The sequence below is a fragment of the Dunckerocampus dactyliophorus genome, chromosome 4 (genome assembly GCF_027744805.1).
Source record: "Dunckerocampus dactyliophorus isolate RoL2022-P2 chromosome 4, RoL_Ddac_1.1, whole genome shotgun sequence".
Lineage (NCBI taxonomy): Eukaryota > Metazoa > Chordata > Actinopteri > Syngnathiformes > Syngnathidae > Dunckerocampus > Dunckerocampus dactyliophorus.
The window spans coordinates 11,292,501-11,311,431 of NC_072822.1; the positions used below are offsets into that span (position 1 = coordinate 11,292,501).

At 41.2% G+C, this 18,931-nt stretch overlaps 1 protein-coding gene across 1 annotated transcript in view; it reads left to right on the plus strand.

Moving 5' to 3' along the window:
• bmp1a (bone morphogenetic protein 1a) overlaps nt 1–18,931 on the plus strand; it is a 36,825-nt gene that overhangs the window by 11,860 nt on the left and 6,034 nt on the right. The window contains exons 3-18 of the mRNA XM_054773892.1: nt 1–84; nt 508–625; nt 2,202–2,380; nt 2,623–2,728; nt 10,800–10,924; nt 12,442–12,557; nt 12,659–12,761; nt 14,048–14,164; nt 14,526–14,671; nt 14,771–14,966; nt 15,144–15,269; nt 16,276–16,436; nt 16,593–16,773; nt 16,860–16,985; nt 17,105–17,232; nt 18,297–18,510. The exon at nt 1–84 is cut by the window's left edge and continues 42 nt beyond it. Coding sequence (XP_054629867.1) covers nt 1–84; nt 508–625; nt 2,202–2,380; nt 2,623–2,728; nt 10,800–10,924; nt 12,442–12,557; nt 12,659–12,761; nt 14,048–14,164; nt 14,526–14,671; nt 14,771–14,966; nt 15,144–15,269; nt 16,276–16,436; nt 16,593–16,773; nt 16,860–16,985; nt 17,105–17,232; nt 18,297–18,510 — 2,226 coding nt within the window. The remainder of the gene's footprint in view (nt 85–507; nt 626–2,201; nt 2,381–2,622; nt 2,729–10,799; nt 10,925–12,441; nt 12,558–12,658; nt 12,762–14,047; nt 14,165–14,525; nt 14,672–14,770; nt 14,967–15,143; nt 15,270–16,275; nt 16,437–16,592; nt 16,774–16,859; nt 16,986–17,104; nt 17,233–18,296; nt 18,511–18,931) is intronic.

An 18,931-nucleotide genomic window follows, 5' to 3' on the forward strand; every position in this document is an offset into this window, starting at 1 on the left:
GTAGAAAACGAGCCGCCACCTCCAGACCTGAGCGTGTTTGGCCTGAAGGTGTTATTCCATATGTCATCAGTGGTAATTTTAGTGGTAAGTGTTGGCCTTTTATATAGCCAATGTATTATTTCATGAAGAGGAAGCTTGATGAAAGGTATTATTGTGTATGTAACAGTCCTATTTGTAAGATTAAAATCTCTCATGTCAGACAGATGTACTCAGGCGTAACATGTATTTGACTCATTTCACCATAGCGAGTAAATGAATGATGGGAGTGGGTAGAAGCAGAACCTTTAGGTTGAACTGTGATGTTAAAAATGACACAACACCACCAAAGAGGATGTAGGTATGTTTTGCTGTGATTAAACCAGGTGAGACGTTAGCTTGGCAAGTAAATATGTCATTTTTATGACTTAATGACCGTGTATGCTACGTTTTACTTCTTTGCTCTTTTTCTTCCCCTCGATGTGTGTGTCCCCACATGCGTGATCACACCCTCTGTTTGGTCCTATTCAGGCAGCCAGCGAGCTATATTCCGCCAAGCCATGCGGCACTGGGAGAAGCACACCTGTGTGACCTTTATTGAGAGGACACAGGAGGAGAGCTACATTGTCTTCACCTACCGACCATGTGGGTGAGTCAGTGGGGTTCTTGGCTCTGCAAAAGCTCTGCTCAGCCTCTGCTGAGCCGTCTTTAGCTACAGCTAATGATTTAACGCCTATGTGCTTTTCCTTGCTCCCTGCTCGGCAGCCTTTTCACCATTGTTCCTCTGTTCACAGTCCGTGTGTGAGAGCTGTTATTTCAGACTCTTACCAGTCCTAGAAAGACGGCCCATTCAGAGGCCAGGAATGTTTCCTGTATCTCTTCATCGCAGTGCATCAGTCACTGAGCTCTTGTGTCATGCATGTTGCACACCACTGCACGCAGCAGAGAGACTTCCGCAGCCTTTGCTCAAGCCGTTTACCCCATTTTATTGATGTTCACATTGTCCACTCAACATTTCCCATTTAAACAGATACCCAGAGGAAGTTTGTAGTTGCTAAGAGACTATTCACAAGCTGTTTGGACCTGGTCTTTCAACTTATGACTATTTTGAACACGACATCCACTGTTCAGATTGTATGCGTTTAAGATAAAAATGTCTGATATGTTTAAGCAATCTTTGGTTGGACCGTTCGAATGTTGAACGTGGGTTTTTTCCAGGTACTCCTGTTTCATCCCACAGTCCGGATAATGTTTCCTGTGATTGGCAGGTGACCAGTTCAGGGTGTACTCCACTTCTCACCCAAAGTCAACTGGGATAGACTTTAGCTTACCCGTGACCCTGAACAGGATGCTAAAAAATGAATGAATGTGAATCAGAAGGGTTTGAAGCACCCAAAATATCACACACACATTTTGACTCCTGACTCACACATTTACACATTCACTCACATGATATACACAGCCTATTTCAGCTTAATGGTTGTTTGCAATAAATTGCATCCTCAAATGTTTTTGGTCTCACTCCCATATCTTCTTTTTGAATTTTGAAGTTTTACTTAAAACCTCCTTAAGACTCAATAGTGCAAGATGTAAATTCTTGCAATTTTTCAACTGGTCTTAAAATTTTGATCAGGAGTACAGTATATGTCACGAAGCAAAGCACAAAAAGTGAACACCGTTCATTAGACTGAACTTTTCCCAGCCAACTGTTGCTAGTCATTTTTAGCTTGGTAACCGACCCTACGGGAGCAACAGGGATGGCATTATCCACACAGGCGGCAGCGGTTACCAGCGGGAATGCCTGACTCTGCCGCATATTGAGCAGGCCCCCCTCTGTCCTTTGCAAAGTTCAAGGCGTGTCTCAGGAGAGACTGGCTGAAGCCTGTGGTAATTAGAGAGCGGCCGTCTGGCTCGCGGGGCCACGAAGTGTGTGCCCACATCCATACACCCTCACTGACCCTTTAATGTCAGGCAGGGAGGGAGAGGTACACCATCAACATCTGCAGTGGTAGACCAATGAATATCTGGGCATGTTCGTCATGTTACTCCCCTATAAAACAAGAGTGGTTATTGATATAAGATACATGTACAGTACATGCGCGTGATGATCCGGAAAGCCTCCTTTTTTTATTGTCTTCACTCACAATATCTTTTATTCACCATTCCATTAAATCCAGACATGATATCCTGTCCTTTCTATGTGTGTCTGGCTTTTTGTTTGGCAGGTGCTGTTCCTATGTGGGCCGGCGTGGAGGAGGCCCCCAAGCCATTTCTATTGGCAAGAACTGTGACAAGTTTGGAATCGTAGTGCACGAGTTGGGCCACGTGATCGGGTTCTGGCACGAGCACACGCGTCCTGATCGAGATGAACATGTCAGCATTATCAGAGACAACATTCAACCAGGTAGACATTATTGCAGTGAGATTAGGCTTTATTTATTTGACCCTTCACATGTAACTAATTAAGGTGGCATCACTTTGACAACAGCAACCACAATTAAACGAAATACACCAGCCAATCAAAGCTACTGTAGCTTTTATATTAGATCTCATCATATTGCTAATTTTGCTGTAATAAGGCTGGTGAGTGTACATTCGAAACACAAACAGAGCTTAACAGAACTTTCTCTTTTACCGTTTTCACAGGACAGGAGTACAACTTTCTGAAAATGGAGCCAGGGGAGGTGGATTCTTTGGGAGAAGTCTACGATTTTGACAGTATCATGCACTACGCCAGGAATACATTCTCCAGGTACGAGCCAAACCATGTTGCACTCTGTTCCACCTCACATGAAAACTAGTCTGCAGAGCCGTCTGCAACCCTTTTAACCCATCATCTTTTCCCTTCTTGCACATCATGTTTATGTTGCATCACTGTCCTCCCAGTGTAACGTGGCAGAATCTTCAGATTGGACACAGCCTTTTGTAATTTATTACAATACAAGACAATGATACCCAACACAAGAAGAGGTTTTTAGGGATATACAAATTCCCAAAAACCAGGAACATATTCAAATTACTTCGTATGGTAACGGTAATTGTTTAATTTCATTTGAACATGCATACAAGTTACAATGGAAGACATCATACAATTCAATTCACAGTTCCACATGTCCAAAAAGGAGTAGGAAGAAGCAAAGCTTATTTAATCCTTCCCCCCGCCTGTTCCATATCTGTTGCAGTACATTTATTCACTTCCTGTATTCCATGTGATTTTTTTTTTATGAGGGTAGTCTGCTTTCTTAGTGTTGTTCCTTATAATACTGTTTAAAATGCTCCAAGTTGCTCTCATGTTATTTTTATTCTTATCTAATAATTGACTATAATATTCCTTCTTACACACTCTCAAAATTGATTGATTGAACTTATTTTTATATCTTATGTCTTACATGTTTTTTCTGCGTCCTCGGTTTGTTGAATGATATAAATTTCCTATATAATGTATTCTTCTTCTTACAGGCATTTTTTAGTCCTTTTGTCCTTTTTTTTTTTCTTTGGGTACCCCAGTTTTTGTATGATTCGTTTTTTGATGAAAACTTTTGGCAAAATTGTTTCTCGGTTTTTGTACTCCGTCTTAGTTTTCGTACAGTATTGCAGACTAGTCTGTTTGCTCTGTGCTGTATCGATATGTGAAATCAAGTGTCCAAACAAAGTGTCCTACGTGTTGCTGGCTCAGTGTCCATACATTTTTTTTATTGAGTGTGACTGCTAAATAACCCACCATGAGGCCAAAGAAAGTTGTGAGTGCCAACACTTTGATAAAGAATGTGAGAAGCACTATTGAATTCAAGCTTGCCAGAACAATAAGTTCCATCTAATTGTCATTTATAATTATTACACTTTGTTTCCTGCATTTGTGATTGGCTGGCGACCAGTCCAGGGTGTACCTCGCCTCCCGCCCAAAGTCAGCTGGGATAGGCTCCAGCATACCCCTAATTGATGATTAATGATCAAGCGGCATAGAAAAAGGATGGATGTTTTCTTAATGTTAGGATAATCCATAACGTCAAGCATAGAAAACATACAAATCCTCTATTTCTAAAATAACAAATATTAAAATTTGCTGATGAACTAAATTTTCAAACAGATAAAATCATGCATAAAGCAAAAAATTATCTGCTACCCAAAAATGTCATACAATACTTTTCAACAAGAGAGGAGAAATATGATCTCAGGGAAAAACTAAACTTATATGCGAGAACAACGCTAAAAGCTCACAGCATTTCAGTATTTGGAATCAAATTATGGAACAGATTGAGTAAGGAACTCAAACAAAGCACCAAATGAGCGATTTCAAGAAACAATACAAGCAGTTGATGTTTACAATACAAGGAAGAAGAGTTTTGAACCACTGTGTACAAAATGGTATGTCTAATCAAGACAATACTCATTACTCTTCATTCTTGTGAATTCATTGTCAGTACTCACCCATTATACCAACTATGTTCTGTTATGTCTATTTATATTGATTGTTATTTATTATTTATGATACTGATTTTATATATGATTATTATTTATTATGATTGTGGAAAAACCTTGACAATTATATTACCATATTGTTACATTACCTTATAATTTTCCGATGTATTAACTGGTAAAGACCACAAATGAAACACAGGAAGTGGAGAAATGTATTGCAATTAATGTGAAACAGATGGGGGGTAGGAATAAATAGGCTTTGCGTCTTCTTACTCCCTTTGGACATGTGAAAATGCCAATTGTACTATGTGATGTATTTCGTTGTAACTTGTATGCATCCATCCATCCATCCATTTTCTATGCCGCTTATCCTCATTTGGGTCCCGGGGGTATGCTGCAGCATATCCCAGCTGACTTTGGGCGAGAGGCGGTGTTCACACTGGACTGGTCGCCAACCAATTGCAGGGCACATATAGACAAACAACCATTCACACTCACATTCATACCTATGGACAGTTTAGAATCGGCAGTTAAACTAATATGCATATTTTTGGAATATGGGAGGAAACTGGAGTACCCGGAGAAAACCCACACACGTACAGAAAGAACATGCAAACACTAAACGGAGATGCCCAAGCGGAGAGTCAAACAACTTGTATGCATGTTCAAATAAATTAAACAATTACCAACACCATTATTGTACCACAAGCGGGGTACAGGCTGTTTTGAAATCAAAGCAATAATTGCTTGAAATTTGTAACAAAAGCAAAATGTTTCCGCTATCCTAGCACTCAGTGAAAACAGTGGAGCTCCTGATGTAGTCAAACATTTCCATATTATACCCACGCTAAGGAGATTACAAACTTCTCTAGTAAAATTTCCCTTTTAAGTAAAAGCCACATTTTTGTAGCTATATATTAAGCATTTGGGATGTGCAAGCCACTTCCCACAGCTTGTTCAAATTAAATCTCCTCTCTTGATTTCCTGCTGCTTTCGTGGGGGCAGGCCTCGTAAAGCAGCATCAGTCCCAGCAACAGTGGCTCTGCTTTATCACAGTAAAATGTCTACACGCCACTTTCAGGGCTACGTGAAGTCTCTCATAAAAGTTGGCCTTCTACCTCATTATTCCCTGAAAGGCATTTGAAGTGTCTTTGATGGTAAGTAACATGATGCAGACGCTCCGACTATAAGCTCATTTTTAAGATGATTTTAACACCCTCACCTATCCAGTGCAAATGATGGGGAATGGTGTAAGTGGTCATTATGGTGACTTTATTAATAGTAAAAATACATTAGGTACACCGGCACAATGTAATAAGATCAAATACAAGGGCTGTAAAGATGTGTTTTTTCATATTTTAGCCATTCATGCAGGGAGTAATATATTAAAATAAAAGAAGTAATATAAAAAGTACAAGACAAAACTATCACTTCGAACAAGATTTGACATTATGAGAATTAAATCCCACGGGGTTTCCTCAGTTGTCACATGAGTGTAAATGACATTTATAGTACCCCTAGGGGTTGTGCTCAGAATTATTTTAGAAGATAATTACTGTAGTTTTCCTGCTCGTGCCTCTGCAAATGCCTCTGCGTTTTGGTTGATGGCGGCCATGTTTTTAATCCAATCTTCTCAAATTTGACAGACATGTGCTTGTCAGTCCCCAAAAGATATGTATCAAATTTCGTGGCAATTCTGCTAAACCGCCTGAAGTTACAGTGGCTGTTTTGTGGAGCGCATGGAGCTGTGTGAGAAATTTCAAGTCAATCCGATTTACGGGGTTTAATAAGGTCACCGTGGTCTACTGTATTTGTCAGAACAATAAGAGCACGGTAGGAGTTTGTGTTTAAAACAAATTGGAAAAATAGTACACTACTGGTTCACGCTCAATTGTAAAACATTCCGAGCCTTTAATTGGTCTCCTTGTTTTCATTGAACTCCTGAAATCAAATACATTTTGTGTGATGTTCAAATTTATTGAGATGCGCTGGTAAGAACAGCTCTCAAATGAGCGACTCGGAACTGTGAATTGGTTGTCATAATTCATTTAAAAGAGTTGTTTAAAACAAACGATTCATTGGCGCATGTCACGGATGTCTCTACAAGACAAAGTTCCGTGACCAACTAAAATCGGGTCCGTGTTGCGACCCCCACCAATTTGAGAATCATTGCTTTAGCTTACATCCAAAAAAATGATGATCTTTTACATTAAAGGCAGTTTCTGCATTCAACTTCATTGGATTGAATAGGTGTTTCTACTGAAGTGTCCAATTAGTGTATAAACACATGGCTCAACAATATGTTATCATAGAGTTGTTCCTATGTTATTCTACATATGGGTGGCTGGTAAGCCAAAATAGACTGTAGGAAGAAGTTAACTCAGATTAAGCCTTTGAGTCATGATTGTAATTAGGAAGGAAAGTAGCTCACCACAAAGTGGCAACCTGTCCACGTGCATTCCCATTGTTCCATAAGCTTTTTGCATATAATGGTTACCTTCTGCTGCAGCATGGAGGATGTGGCTATATATTAAAACAACATTGCAACCCTCGCCTCTATTGTATAGATGTGTAATCAAGGCTTTGTTACACAATTACAGGCCTCTACCTAAAGCAAGAATGGTTTGACATCATGCAGCCAGAAGTGGGTGTAATTTGATATCTGGTCACACGCAACTCAAAATATACCAAAATGAGTGAGCGCAGGCTGTGATCATCACTGCCCAACTCTGATATAAGAACCAGCTGTTCTGCCGCTCTTTTGTTCTCTAAAAGCCACAATGTCTCTACAGTGTCTCTCTGTGCACGGGTCTCCTATCAAATCAGCTGCTGTGCTCTTACAAGTAAACAGATTTCAAGCGGCAGTGAGAGAATCTTTGTCTATAGAGACTCTGCGGCTGGAAGTAAGCCAATGTACAGAGCCTCCCGTCTGTCCATTTGTGTAGGTCATAAATGCACTTTCCTTAGAATAGAAGTGAAATTGCCTTTAGTTGTTTGTTTTTTTTTCTGTCTGCACTTTACTCTAGTGTAGACATCTTGTATATGAATGTACTTAAATCACTAGAGTGGCATTTGGACATCCTTTTTTCTTTGCCAGAAGCCCCTTTGTATGGTTTAAATGGATGAATTCTGCTGGGTCCTTCCTTACTCGTCCCCTTATGCATTTTCACCCTGATGATCGAATGCCAAACTTAGCATGCTTCTGTTGACACCCATGGAACAATGACACTTATTGTCATTTTTTATTTCATTTTCTCATCTTGCAGTCCAGCAGAATGATGTTCCCGTGAAATAGACAGTAAAGCGGTGTTGGCTTTAGGCCTGACTGGCATGTATATGGTCAGCCGCCACCATGGCGTCCAGTCTGTGTGTCAGATCCGCCCGTGACTCCTCTCCAGACCCTACGCAAAGCATGACAGCCAAAACATCCGACTGGAGTCATTAAACCGACGTGTGAAGTCATGGAACATACAGTACCCACTCTTTTAGACAGTCTATGGCACACATTAGACATTCAACATAGACATTAACCAAGTAGAATGGCATTCCAAGGCTGAACAATCCTAGTTTGTAAACAGTCCACCTTCATAGACTCCCACCTCCACAATATGCCAAAGTATGTTAGAATTTAAACCGATCTGCACTTTGAACCTACCCTATGGAGTTTTGTGATTTTATTTTATTTTTGTTTACAATCTTCTGAATGAAATAATAAACAATGAAAACATAACCTCTGTGGTGGCGGTAACAAAACACTGAGCCTTCAGGGCTGCAGGACCTTTCGTTGACCCAAAGGAAAGCCACTGCAGCTGATAAGTTGGTAAGGCGTTTTTTTCCCACTAAAGGGTTTAGCAGAACACTTGATCCACCATTGGCCTGCAGTCATTTATGTCACACCGGGTCAAAATTTGGATTTAACCTCATGATCTCCAAAGTCTGTGGCAACTTTCTGCACAATGGCATAGCCCCAAAGTATGTTAGGCAGATAATCTCCCCTGTTCTGCTTTCACTCCAGATCTGTTGCTGTCTTAATTTGTGGATTTCTGTGGCTTTATGTTAATCGGTAAAGACATGAGAGGAATGGCTGCCGCCGCTCAGGAATGTTTCACATCGCTCTATTTGAAGACAACAGGCTCCTGTTAGCTTTTCACAAGTCATTCCAAGCACATTTTCCTGAGTGCTGATTGGCTGATTCACCTGTGCCAGTGTCTGCCTTTGTTACTCCATTATTAGCGTGTGTGTTTGCGCTGTGTTGTACAGTAAATCACCGTGGGAAGCCAGTACTTTTACCATGGCTGTTGTTTGAAAGATTTCATGGTTTGTCTTAATGTTTTGCTGTCTCCTCGGGACAAATAGGTCTGGCGTGCGTATTGCTGCGCCCCCAAGATGGAGTTCTTTGCCCCAAAATGTTTTTCGGATCAGCCCATTGAACAGTGCCAAGTCAAATAGAGACTTGCCAGTGTGCCCTTTGTCTCCTGTGACACTGGTTAGAGTGGAGTTTTTGCTTGTGAGACTCAAAGACGAGCAGGCACAGTCTAAAACTGTTAGCTCAGGCTGCAGTGTTTGCACATGCCTGGCATTGATAGGCATGTCACCATGGGAACCAGGCCGCTGCTCGCCAATACTTGGATGAAAATGCCGATGAGAAACTAGCAAAGTGTCAAGTGAGACAGCAGTGTGAAAATAGTCTTTCTAGACTTACTGTTCTCTGAAGCCAAATATGGTGTATCTGACCTTTTGGGAATGATGGCTGTCATTTTAGACTTTAAAATATGATGTGACGTATGGCTGCTGCCCCTGTCTCTACCGTCATATTTTTAAGAAGAGATTGAGCAGAGAAAAACATACCATCTGTCAACGGTATATTACAGTATGTGTTCACATCAAGAAAGTCCTTTGTGTTTCCGTTTCTCCCACTTATCTCCCACTCGTTGATAATCATACTGTAGGTGTGGTTGAGCATGTTGATTCAAGGCAAAAATACGTTAAGATGTGTGAGCCAGGAATGTGATGACTGGCCACTTTTTGACGTGAACAAAGGAGTGAGGTGAGAGAAGACAGGGTAGTCAACAAATCATAAATGCATACAGTGTAAACTCAGCATTATATGAATAAAATTCACATACTAAACTGTGTAAAAGTACAAAATGGAAAGAGGCTAAAGAAAAAATAAAATATACAATTATAGTAACCATTCAATGTACTATACTGTTCCCTTGCATTATGAAAATCCACTAATTTTAGCATTTTCATTAGAAATGGGATAGAAAGTATAGTTTGCCAGTGTTGCTGTAGTGAAATCCAGTTATTACATGCATGATGTCAGGGTCAACGGGTTCTCACAACAATTAATCGTGGTCCAGTGCACTTTTATGTGCAAACTTATTCCAGCAAAATGAACATCACTACACCTGTGCAGGCTGTGGGCAAACATTTGAAGCAATTTTACACTCTTTATACTGTACATTTCTGAACAAAACCTTCAGACCGGGGGTTGGGGGAGCTGCAAATTTAAGCACCAAATGACGCTTTTCTTAACCCAAAAAATATAAGAACACCATCACCACTTAGCATATGTTACTAATCGTGGTTTCAGAGAACAGACTGCACTAAAAAGTCTATATTTTTCATAATTACGAGTTAAACTGAATGAGATTTATTGTTCTGCCCGAAAAAGGGGAGTGTCATTAATGACTCACTCCCGGCTTGTGCATAGGTACATGCCCTGAGGGTGCGCGCACATACACACACACACACACACACACAGTCTCAGAAAAACTATCCATAATTAGCAGTCATGGCTAAGCAGGAAGAGGGCAGGATATTTAGACGTTATGTGCTAGTGTATTGTAAAAAGAGCATCAAAATATGAAGAAAGAGGAGCAAGAGACAAACAAGTCTGCAATTGTGAAAACTGCATTCAAACTTAAACAGGCTGTTTATTAGCTGATCAAAAGTGTAAGACCGTAGCCTTGAAAAGTCAAACTCTGCTCCAAAATCTGGCTTTCTTGTCATTTTCTGCCAGGCATTCACACACCCTGAAGGCTGTGTGACAGTAAATGTCAAGTGGTAGACTTAATTTTTATAGTATTATTTTTCACGCAAAGACAATCAGATGGGCGTGTCCGTGAAGACAAAGGCTGATCCTCCACCCAAATGAAGGCCCTTACTGATGCTGACTAAAAGGGGTATTCAACTGGTTTGAAGATTTTATTCATGACTGTATACACTATATTTTGGTATAGTTCCAAAGCAGCTAGAAGGTTGTGGCATTTTAAAAACGCTGAGACTTTTTGAGTAACAGCAAAAAAGCGTTTGCTTCCTCCTGTTATAGTGTGTTATTTTTCTTACTAAACCCTGGTTCTTGTACCACTAACATTTCTCTCCCTCTCTGTACATCACAGGGGCATCTTCCTGGACACCATCCTGCCACGATACGATGTGAATGGTGTGAGACCGCCCATTGGCCAAAGAACCAGACTTAGCAAAGGGGATATTGCACAGGCACGCAAACTCTACAAATGCTCCAGTAAGACCAAAATGGCAGATCCTGTATGCTTTGGGTTTTTTCCTGTCTATTTTTGCACACATGTGAGAGATCTGCAGTTGTCCTGCTTTCCCTTGATGTAGCTCATGGCCAAGTGGGAGTAGCCAATCATCTACTATTGATGTGGTGTGGCTCCTTGGCTACAGTGTCCTTAGACTCCCAAGTTGAGCGAAGTTTAAACACTACCCAGTGACCGGAACTTTGTCGTTTCATCACAGATAGATCACGAGAGGACGTTCTCGCATCGCAGATCATCCAATGTAAACTGTTAACACACAAAGGGGAGTTACATAAGAAAGCCGCCTTTTGTGATACACTTTGTTTACACTTGTAGGGATGACTTTGAGTTGTGGTGATATAAACAGAATTGATAGTATTAACTTTTGTACATTAGGAACAGACCTCTGCTGAATAGATTTGATGTCATGCAGTTAATTATAGGTCAGGTCAGGGTTGCAGAGCTGTCAAACACTGTGATGGCTTGCAAAGTTGAACCAGCTGCTGAGGCTTTATCATCAAGGCTGGAGCTGGCTGTTTTAACCTTAAATGGATGTATATACAGACTGTATATACATCTGTATTATCTCGATGTCATCGTCCTCAAAGACAGTGCTGGCGGGAGAAACACTGCGATGTGGCACACAATGTGGGGGGTGAAGCAGTGAGTCGATGTGTTCCTGGGAAAAAAAAAAAAGATTTCCACAGTCGCAGATCTCCCATTTATGCCGCATTCCTGGAAATGTTTGTCATCCCCTGTGTGTGCCAAAACGCCCGTTAATGGTTTAACATCAAGAAGCCTGCCAAGCATTATTGCCCACAACTCATCACAAGGGGTGTGTGTGTGTGGGGGGGGGGGAACTTGTTTCATTGCTTACACACTCTTGAGGAAAGCCTTTAACGTAAACTGTTGGGGCGATGTTTTCATTTCTCCTGCTAAGTGAAACTGAGGGTTAACATAACATGGGTGCAATAGTGACGGGGTCTCACAGCCTAAGATATAAATCGACTCCCCATAATGTCTCCTAATTTCATACATCTTCCTCCCTTGTTGGCTTGAGGCTCCCCTTTTCCCTCCTGGTACACTCATCAACATCAAGTCTTTGCATACTTTACTTTGCCAGTTAAGCAAGGTCAGGTTTTCACTGGCATCACGTACATAATGTATCACACCCTCAAGAGAGCTTAGTTATTTATAGAAGCACAGGTTTATTTTCAGAGGATGCTTTGAGAGAGTGTCTCACATTGTCATGTTCATTTGTGAGATCATCGTCTGGACTTTGGAGGAGGAGCGGTGGGCGCACTAGCGCATGTGACTTTAAACATACCAAACATTTGGCGTTATAATTCAAGCATATGTGCCTGTAACCCCTGGGGTGTTTGCCTATATAGTTTCAAGTTGTGGGCCGAGGTGTTTCACCCTGGGACTAATTTGCTTCCACATGGTCACGGTTTAGGCCTTAATGTGCAGTTCTCGTTGTGTTATGTGTCTCTATGAACAGGATGTGGGGACAGTCTGCAGGATAGCAGTGGGAACTTTTCCTCTCCAGGTTTCCCTAATGGCTACTCGGCCTACATGCACTGCATCTGGAGAATATCCGTCACACCCGGAGAAAAGGTGAGCATATGGAAAATGTTGATGCATTGTTAGTGTTTCTCTTGAAGTCTTTGAACTTTGTGCTGTATAGTGTCTATAATCATCCTCTTTTGGTTTTAAAGATCATTCTGAACTTCACCTCCATGGATCTGTATCGGAGTCACCTGTGCTGGTATGACCATGTGGAAATCAGGGATGGATACTGGAGGAAGGCACCCCTCAAAGGTTAATGAACTGAAGAACTCATCAATCGTTTTTTTCTCATGTGTTTATTTCTTTGAAAGCCCACTTTAACAGTCCCACTACATACCATTTTCAACACTTTTAAATAAGTGTTATAGGTTCCACAATGTATTTGAAGCATGTTTGTGCTGGACTTTAGTTTAAAAGTGCTGGGAACATGCTGTTTTATGTGTCTGTAGTTTTTATTATAATGAGCTGTTTGTCCACGCCTGTCACCGACAGTGTATGCCTCCAAGAAGCGCTATTGTGTACTTTTTACAGGTACAGTAAACGCGAATGACAAAAATCGTGAGTAATTGACAACCACAAAAATGTCTATTTTTGACACACAGCTCACCCCCACCATCTACACCTCAAACCCTCCTACCATTGTTCACTCGCAACACAATCCAGTTTGAAGCCTTAAATATGCCTCACACACTCATTAAACACGTTTTAAAGTATAAAATGTATGGGTATTCACCACTCATGAATGATAATGTAAAATGATCAGTGAAGAGATGGCTTTATTAAGCTGTGGCAGCATCGGAGAACATTATACATTATATACGATGAAGACATACAGTAAACATGTAAAAATTGTGGGCTGATACATGTAGACTGTACCTTTTACCTGTATTATCACATATTTATAAATAATCACCAACTTAGAGTGAAGGAGATGTGTTTTCTGCTGGAAAAAGGCCTATTTTGGGAGAGATTTAAAAAAATATATTTTGACCAAAAACCAGCAAATTTGCAGGATCGCAAAAGCCGACTCGCGAATGTGAGAGGATCCACTGTACTCTGTTCTGTTATTCTGCACTTATGCAGCGGAAGTAGATGTCATACATCGCATACAACAATGTAACATTTAGGAGTGGGAGAGGACGCAAACGTTAGCAACTCTTGCTTTAATATCTAAGATATTAAAGATGTGTAGCGAAGCCTCCTTTCTGACAAAGCTGGCCTCTGTGTAGTGGTGGAAGCGGGGCCGTAGGGGCGTCATCAAGCTAGTGTCAGCTGGTAGCAGAAATAGTAATAATAGTAGTATACATTAGGAATACATGGTTGTAGACAACCAGAATGTATCCCACCAGGCGTTTTCCGGTTGTTACTTCCCCCAGTGGGATACAGTGATATTCAAATAGTACTGTTATTAACTACTGCGCTACTGTCCTGTGAATATTTCTGCTTCTCCTGATAATGGTAATGGTTAATATGGTAGTGCTCAAATTGTATGAATTGTATAAACTGTGTGTGTTTTTCTTCTTTTAACTGTCACCCAGGCCGATTTTGTGGAGATAAACTGCCTGAACCAATCATCTCCACCGACAGCCGGCTGTGGATTGAGTTCCGCAGCAGCAGCAACTGGGTTGGAAAAGGTTTCTCTGCCGTTTATGAAGGTGAGCATCTATTCCCAACCTCCCTTGTCCCCTTAGTCTTAATGCCACTCAGCTGAGCGAACTCACACATCCGCCAATGTGCGTCCCAAGCTGCAATAATATCCTCCTTTTCTGGCATCCATACTGCTGATGTGTCAGCCACTTTTATGCTGCATTAATCAGATTTTGGCCAGCCCTCAGAATCAGCCCCATTGTTTCCAGGCTATGCACAGGCTTGTGTGAGTGTGTTCATGGAGGCCTTTCAGCTAATCCACACAGCCAAAATCCGATCAGTGTGCACACGTTCTATTTTCTTAAGGCACGGGCTGTTCATTTTGGTGTTAAGGAATTTTTTTAATTCTTTGCTTCCTGTCACGTGCAGCCATCTGTGGTGGGGAGGTAAAGAAGGACAGTGGCCAGATCCAATCCCCCAACTACCCTGATGACTACAGGCCCAACAAAGCATGTGTATGGAAGGTTACAGTAGCTCAGGGCTACCACGTAGGCCTCACCTTCCAGTCCTTTGAAGTAAGGCCTCACCCTGGCACACTTTAATGCATGCTTTCTCCCAAATTTTGCCTCACAGCTTCTGATTCTGAAAAAGAACCCTCTTTTGCCATTACTCAGATTGAGAGACATGACAGTTGTGCATATGACTACCTGGAGGTGCGTGATGGCAACTCTGAGAACAGCCCTCTGCTGGGGCGCTTCTGCGGCTATGACAAACCAGATGACATCAAAACCAGCTCCAACCAGCTGTGGATGAAATTTGTTTCAGATGGTTCTGTCAACAAGGCCGGATTTGCAGCCAACTTCTTCAAAGGTTAGAGTTTACAGGTTTTAAACTCTGGAGGGAGTTTCATGTATGCTTTTATAAGAAGTAATGCGTATATGTACGGTATATATTGCTTCACTTGGTTCCTTGCTTGGAGCATGCCTCTGACACGCCATGAAACCAGGGGCCCAGCTAAAAGGGTCCTAACATATCTTTGTGTTTCAGAGATGGATGAGTGCTCCAAGCCGGACAACGGTCGCTGTGAGCAACGCTGTGTCAACACGCTAGGCAGCTACAAGTGTGCCTGTGACCCAGGCTATGAGCTGGCTGCTGACAAGCGCAGCTGTGAGGGTATGTTGTATGGCTATTTCTTAGGACCTAGCTTTTACTTTTTCACCTTTGCAATACCATCAAACTCCTAGAAGACAACTCCATTTGACAGCGCCACAACAGAACAACACGCAACAGAAGTTTTATATGTAAATTTGAAGTGCTGCAGGCCCAGCAGGCCCAGAATGGAATTGGTATGTCATTAGACCTTTTAAATCACAGATCATTTGACAGAGAGATGACAACTTAACATGTTATAAAGTTTTAAACTGTGGAACAATGAGACCGTAATATGGCTGTGGTGTACCCTACTCACTGAAAAACTGATTTTCTGCAGCATATTTTATAGTTTTCTAACTCTATGGACTAAAATAAAATGTTGCCATTAAACATAACTGAAGTTAGCTTAGCAGGTTTGACTTAAATAATTTTCTTTATTTTTCTCAAGCTGCTGTGGACCTCTTAAGTGGGATCATAACATTTTGATTGAATTCGGACAAAAATGAAACTGGGACATTGCACACAAACCGACGAATAGATAAAAGAACACATAATCTCCTTATTATGGTGCAATCATACTTGCTTGTATTGTTTATATACACGTTCCACTGTGATAAGAGAAACAGTTAACTCACTTACAATAACTATGTTGTAACACATACGTCACCATTCAAAACACCAGGAAAATAATGCTAAAACAAGTTAGTGTCTAACAATGGAACTGCATGCATACAGTAGTAGATACATACCATTTTTTCATGTTTACATTGAATGTTGCAGATGCACATTCTTTTTGACTAAGAATAGCCAAGTGAGGGCGAAGCAGCTGTTGTTGTACACACACCGGACATTACATAATTCATCCAAAGCCTTCCTAAAACCACCCCAGGCAGGCCAGACAGTCACTGGATGAATACGGAATGCGATGCTGCTGTTTGATTTGCAGTATAAAATTTGCAACAACGTCGGTGCCAGCATCAGTATTGTATCTAACTTGTCACATTTTGTCTTTGTCTCATCTGTGCAGCTGCCTGCGGAGGCTTCATCACCAAGCTGAACGGGTCCATCACCAGTCCAGGTTGGCCCAGAGAGTACCCACCGAACAAAAACTGCATCTGGCAGCTGGTTGCCCCCACACAGTACCGCATCACTCTGCTCTTTGATGTCTTCGAGACTGAGGGCAATGACGTGAGCACTGGGGTTTTTATGAATCGGCGCGGGGTGGGTTTGTTCTGTTTTCCTTTTGTCACCCCACACGTCCTGCTATTTCCTTATGTCCCATCATTAGAGTCATCAAAAGAAAACATTGCAGCAACTTGACCGATCTTTCTTTCCCCGTCTCAGGTGTGCAAGTATGACTACGTGGAGGTGCGCAGTGGACTGTCCGCAGATTCCAGACTACACGGAAAGTTCTGTGGCGCCGAGAAACCCGAAGCAATCACCTCACAGTATAACAACATGCGCATTGAGTTTAAATCCGATAACACAGTGTCCAAAAAGGGCTTCAAAGCACAGTTCTTCTCAGGTGAGTCATCCGGTCCTTTTTGAGCTGTCACCTGTCACTCCTCTGCGGCATTCGTCACTGAGTTTGTCTCCTGTGCGCTCCCTCAGACAAAGACGAGTGCTCCAAGGAGAACGGCGGCTGTCAACATGAATGTGTCAACACCTTCGGAAGCTACAGCTGTCAGTGCCGGAGCGGCTTTGTGCTGCACGAGAACAAGCATGACTGCAAAGAGGGTATACCACCAGAAATGTCTGTCTCCCCCATCTGATCTTCTCAATGATTTCCTCTTCATATTGCAAATGTACACATGTGCTTCTTTGTGTTTGTCTAAACAGTGGTGTGTTTTTTGCAGCTGGCTGTGACCACACAGTGACCAGTGTGAGCGGTACCATCACTAGTCCCAACTGGCCAGATAAATATCCAAGCAAGAAGGCGTGCACCTGGGCCCTGACCACCACGCCTGGTCACCGCATCAAAATAGTATGTAATACATTATTGTTCTTAGCACTTACAACATAGAGTCTTTATTGCCAGTGCGCAGTGTGCAACAAAACTGGTGTACTGTCCCACATTGCTGCAAAAGGAATTTACACACAGTTACAAATGTAAAAATGAAATAAATATAAGCTGTGAGTATTACAGAATACATAGGATACATATTTTACCTGATTATTTACCTGATTTTTACCGAGATTATCGCATTGCTGTAGAAGCTGTCCCTGCGTCTTATCTCGCTGTATTATTTACTACTTAGGACATTTTTATGTTGCTTCCCTGTGCAGCTGCACAGCTAAATCAACTGGTCTTTGTTAATTTATTAGTACTGAGATTCTTCACATTTTTTGTCTCCTTTTTCTGTTATTATCTTTGGTTGCTTATTTTGTTGGACATCACTGAAGAACATCAGTTTCTTCATCAACAAAATATATCAAACTTGCATCTCTTAGGCATTATTGGTTGTTGTTTTGTTTTTTTAACTTTTACAATGCAGATGAATTTTAGGTACATATGTTAGGCATATGTACCCTGCCTCCCGCCCGAAGTCAGCTGGTATAGGCTCCAGCATACCCCCACGACCCTAGTGAGGATAAGTGGCATAAAAGATGGATGGATATGTTAGGTATAATCTGTTGAAATCCAATGAAATAGCTTAATAGCAAAAATGTAATAATTATTTAATTAATATGTAGTAATAATAGGGAGCTACAGGCAATAATGAATAGTAAATAAAAAATAATAGCGCTCAGTTTGACGGACACTGTCAGATTTACTCTTTATTTGACACCTGTCATGTTGCCTAATAAGGTAACCAAACTCTTATTGTTCTCTAAGCTTGATGCAACACACTTTTATTTTAAACCATTGCAAGCTACATATAAAAACGTACTGTTAAAATAATAAGCAGTGAATTTGTGTAATGACATGAAGTACTTAATTCGATTGTGCAGCTGTATTTAATGAACTGTCTCGTGAGTGTATCTGAAGTGCTGTTTTTGGCAGTTATGTCATGCTGTGTTCTTTCTCACAATCTTCCTCTGCGTCAGGCTTTTAATGAGATCGACATGGAGGCTCATCTGGAGTGCGCTTACGATCACATCGAAATCTATGACGGCAAAGACGGAAAAGCTCAAACTCTCGGCCGCTTCTGCGGTACTAAGAAGCCGCCGCCCATCACGTCCAGCGGGAATAAGCTCTTCATCCGTTTTTTCTCTGACAACTCCGTGCAGAAGAAAGGCTTCGAGGCATCGCACTCTGCAGGTACGGTAAAGTAACGTATATACAGTGGAACCTCCAAGGTCGAACAATTTGAAGTTCACCAAGTAAAATATTTAAAAAAGAGGACTATATGTTAAAAATGGTATTTTTTTGAAAAGAAGTAAAATATGAGCAATGCAGTTAATCACATATTAAATATTATACTGTATTTTAAATACATACACAAATTAATTTGACCAAGCAGATGCCCACATACAGTAAATTCACCTATTATGTACTAGACACTTATTAATTCTAGCAGTGCCTAAAAATAAATATGCCACTAGCTGACTTCATGGCTTTTTCAAAGGGTGAGAGTTTGACTTTATTTAGTTGCATGTATTTTTCTCATACTGTACTTATAGCATACTTATATATTAATTACAGATGTGAAATGATTAAAAAATTAATCGGATTAATCAGG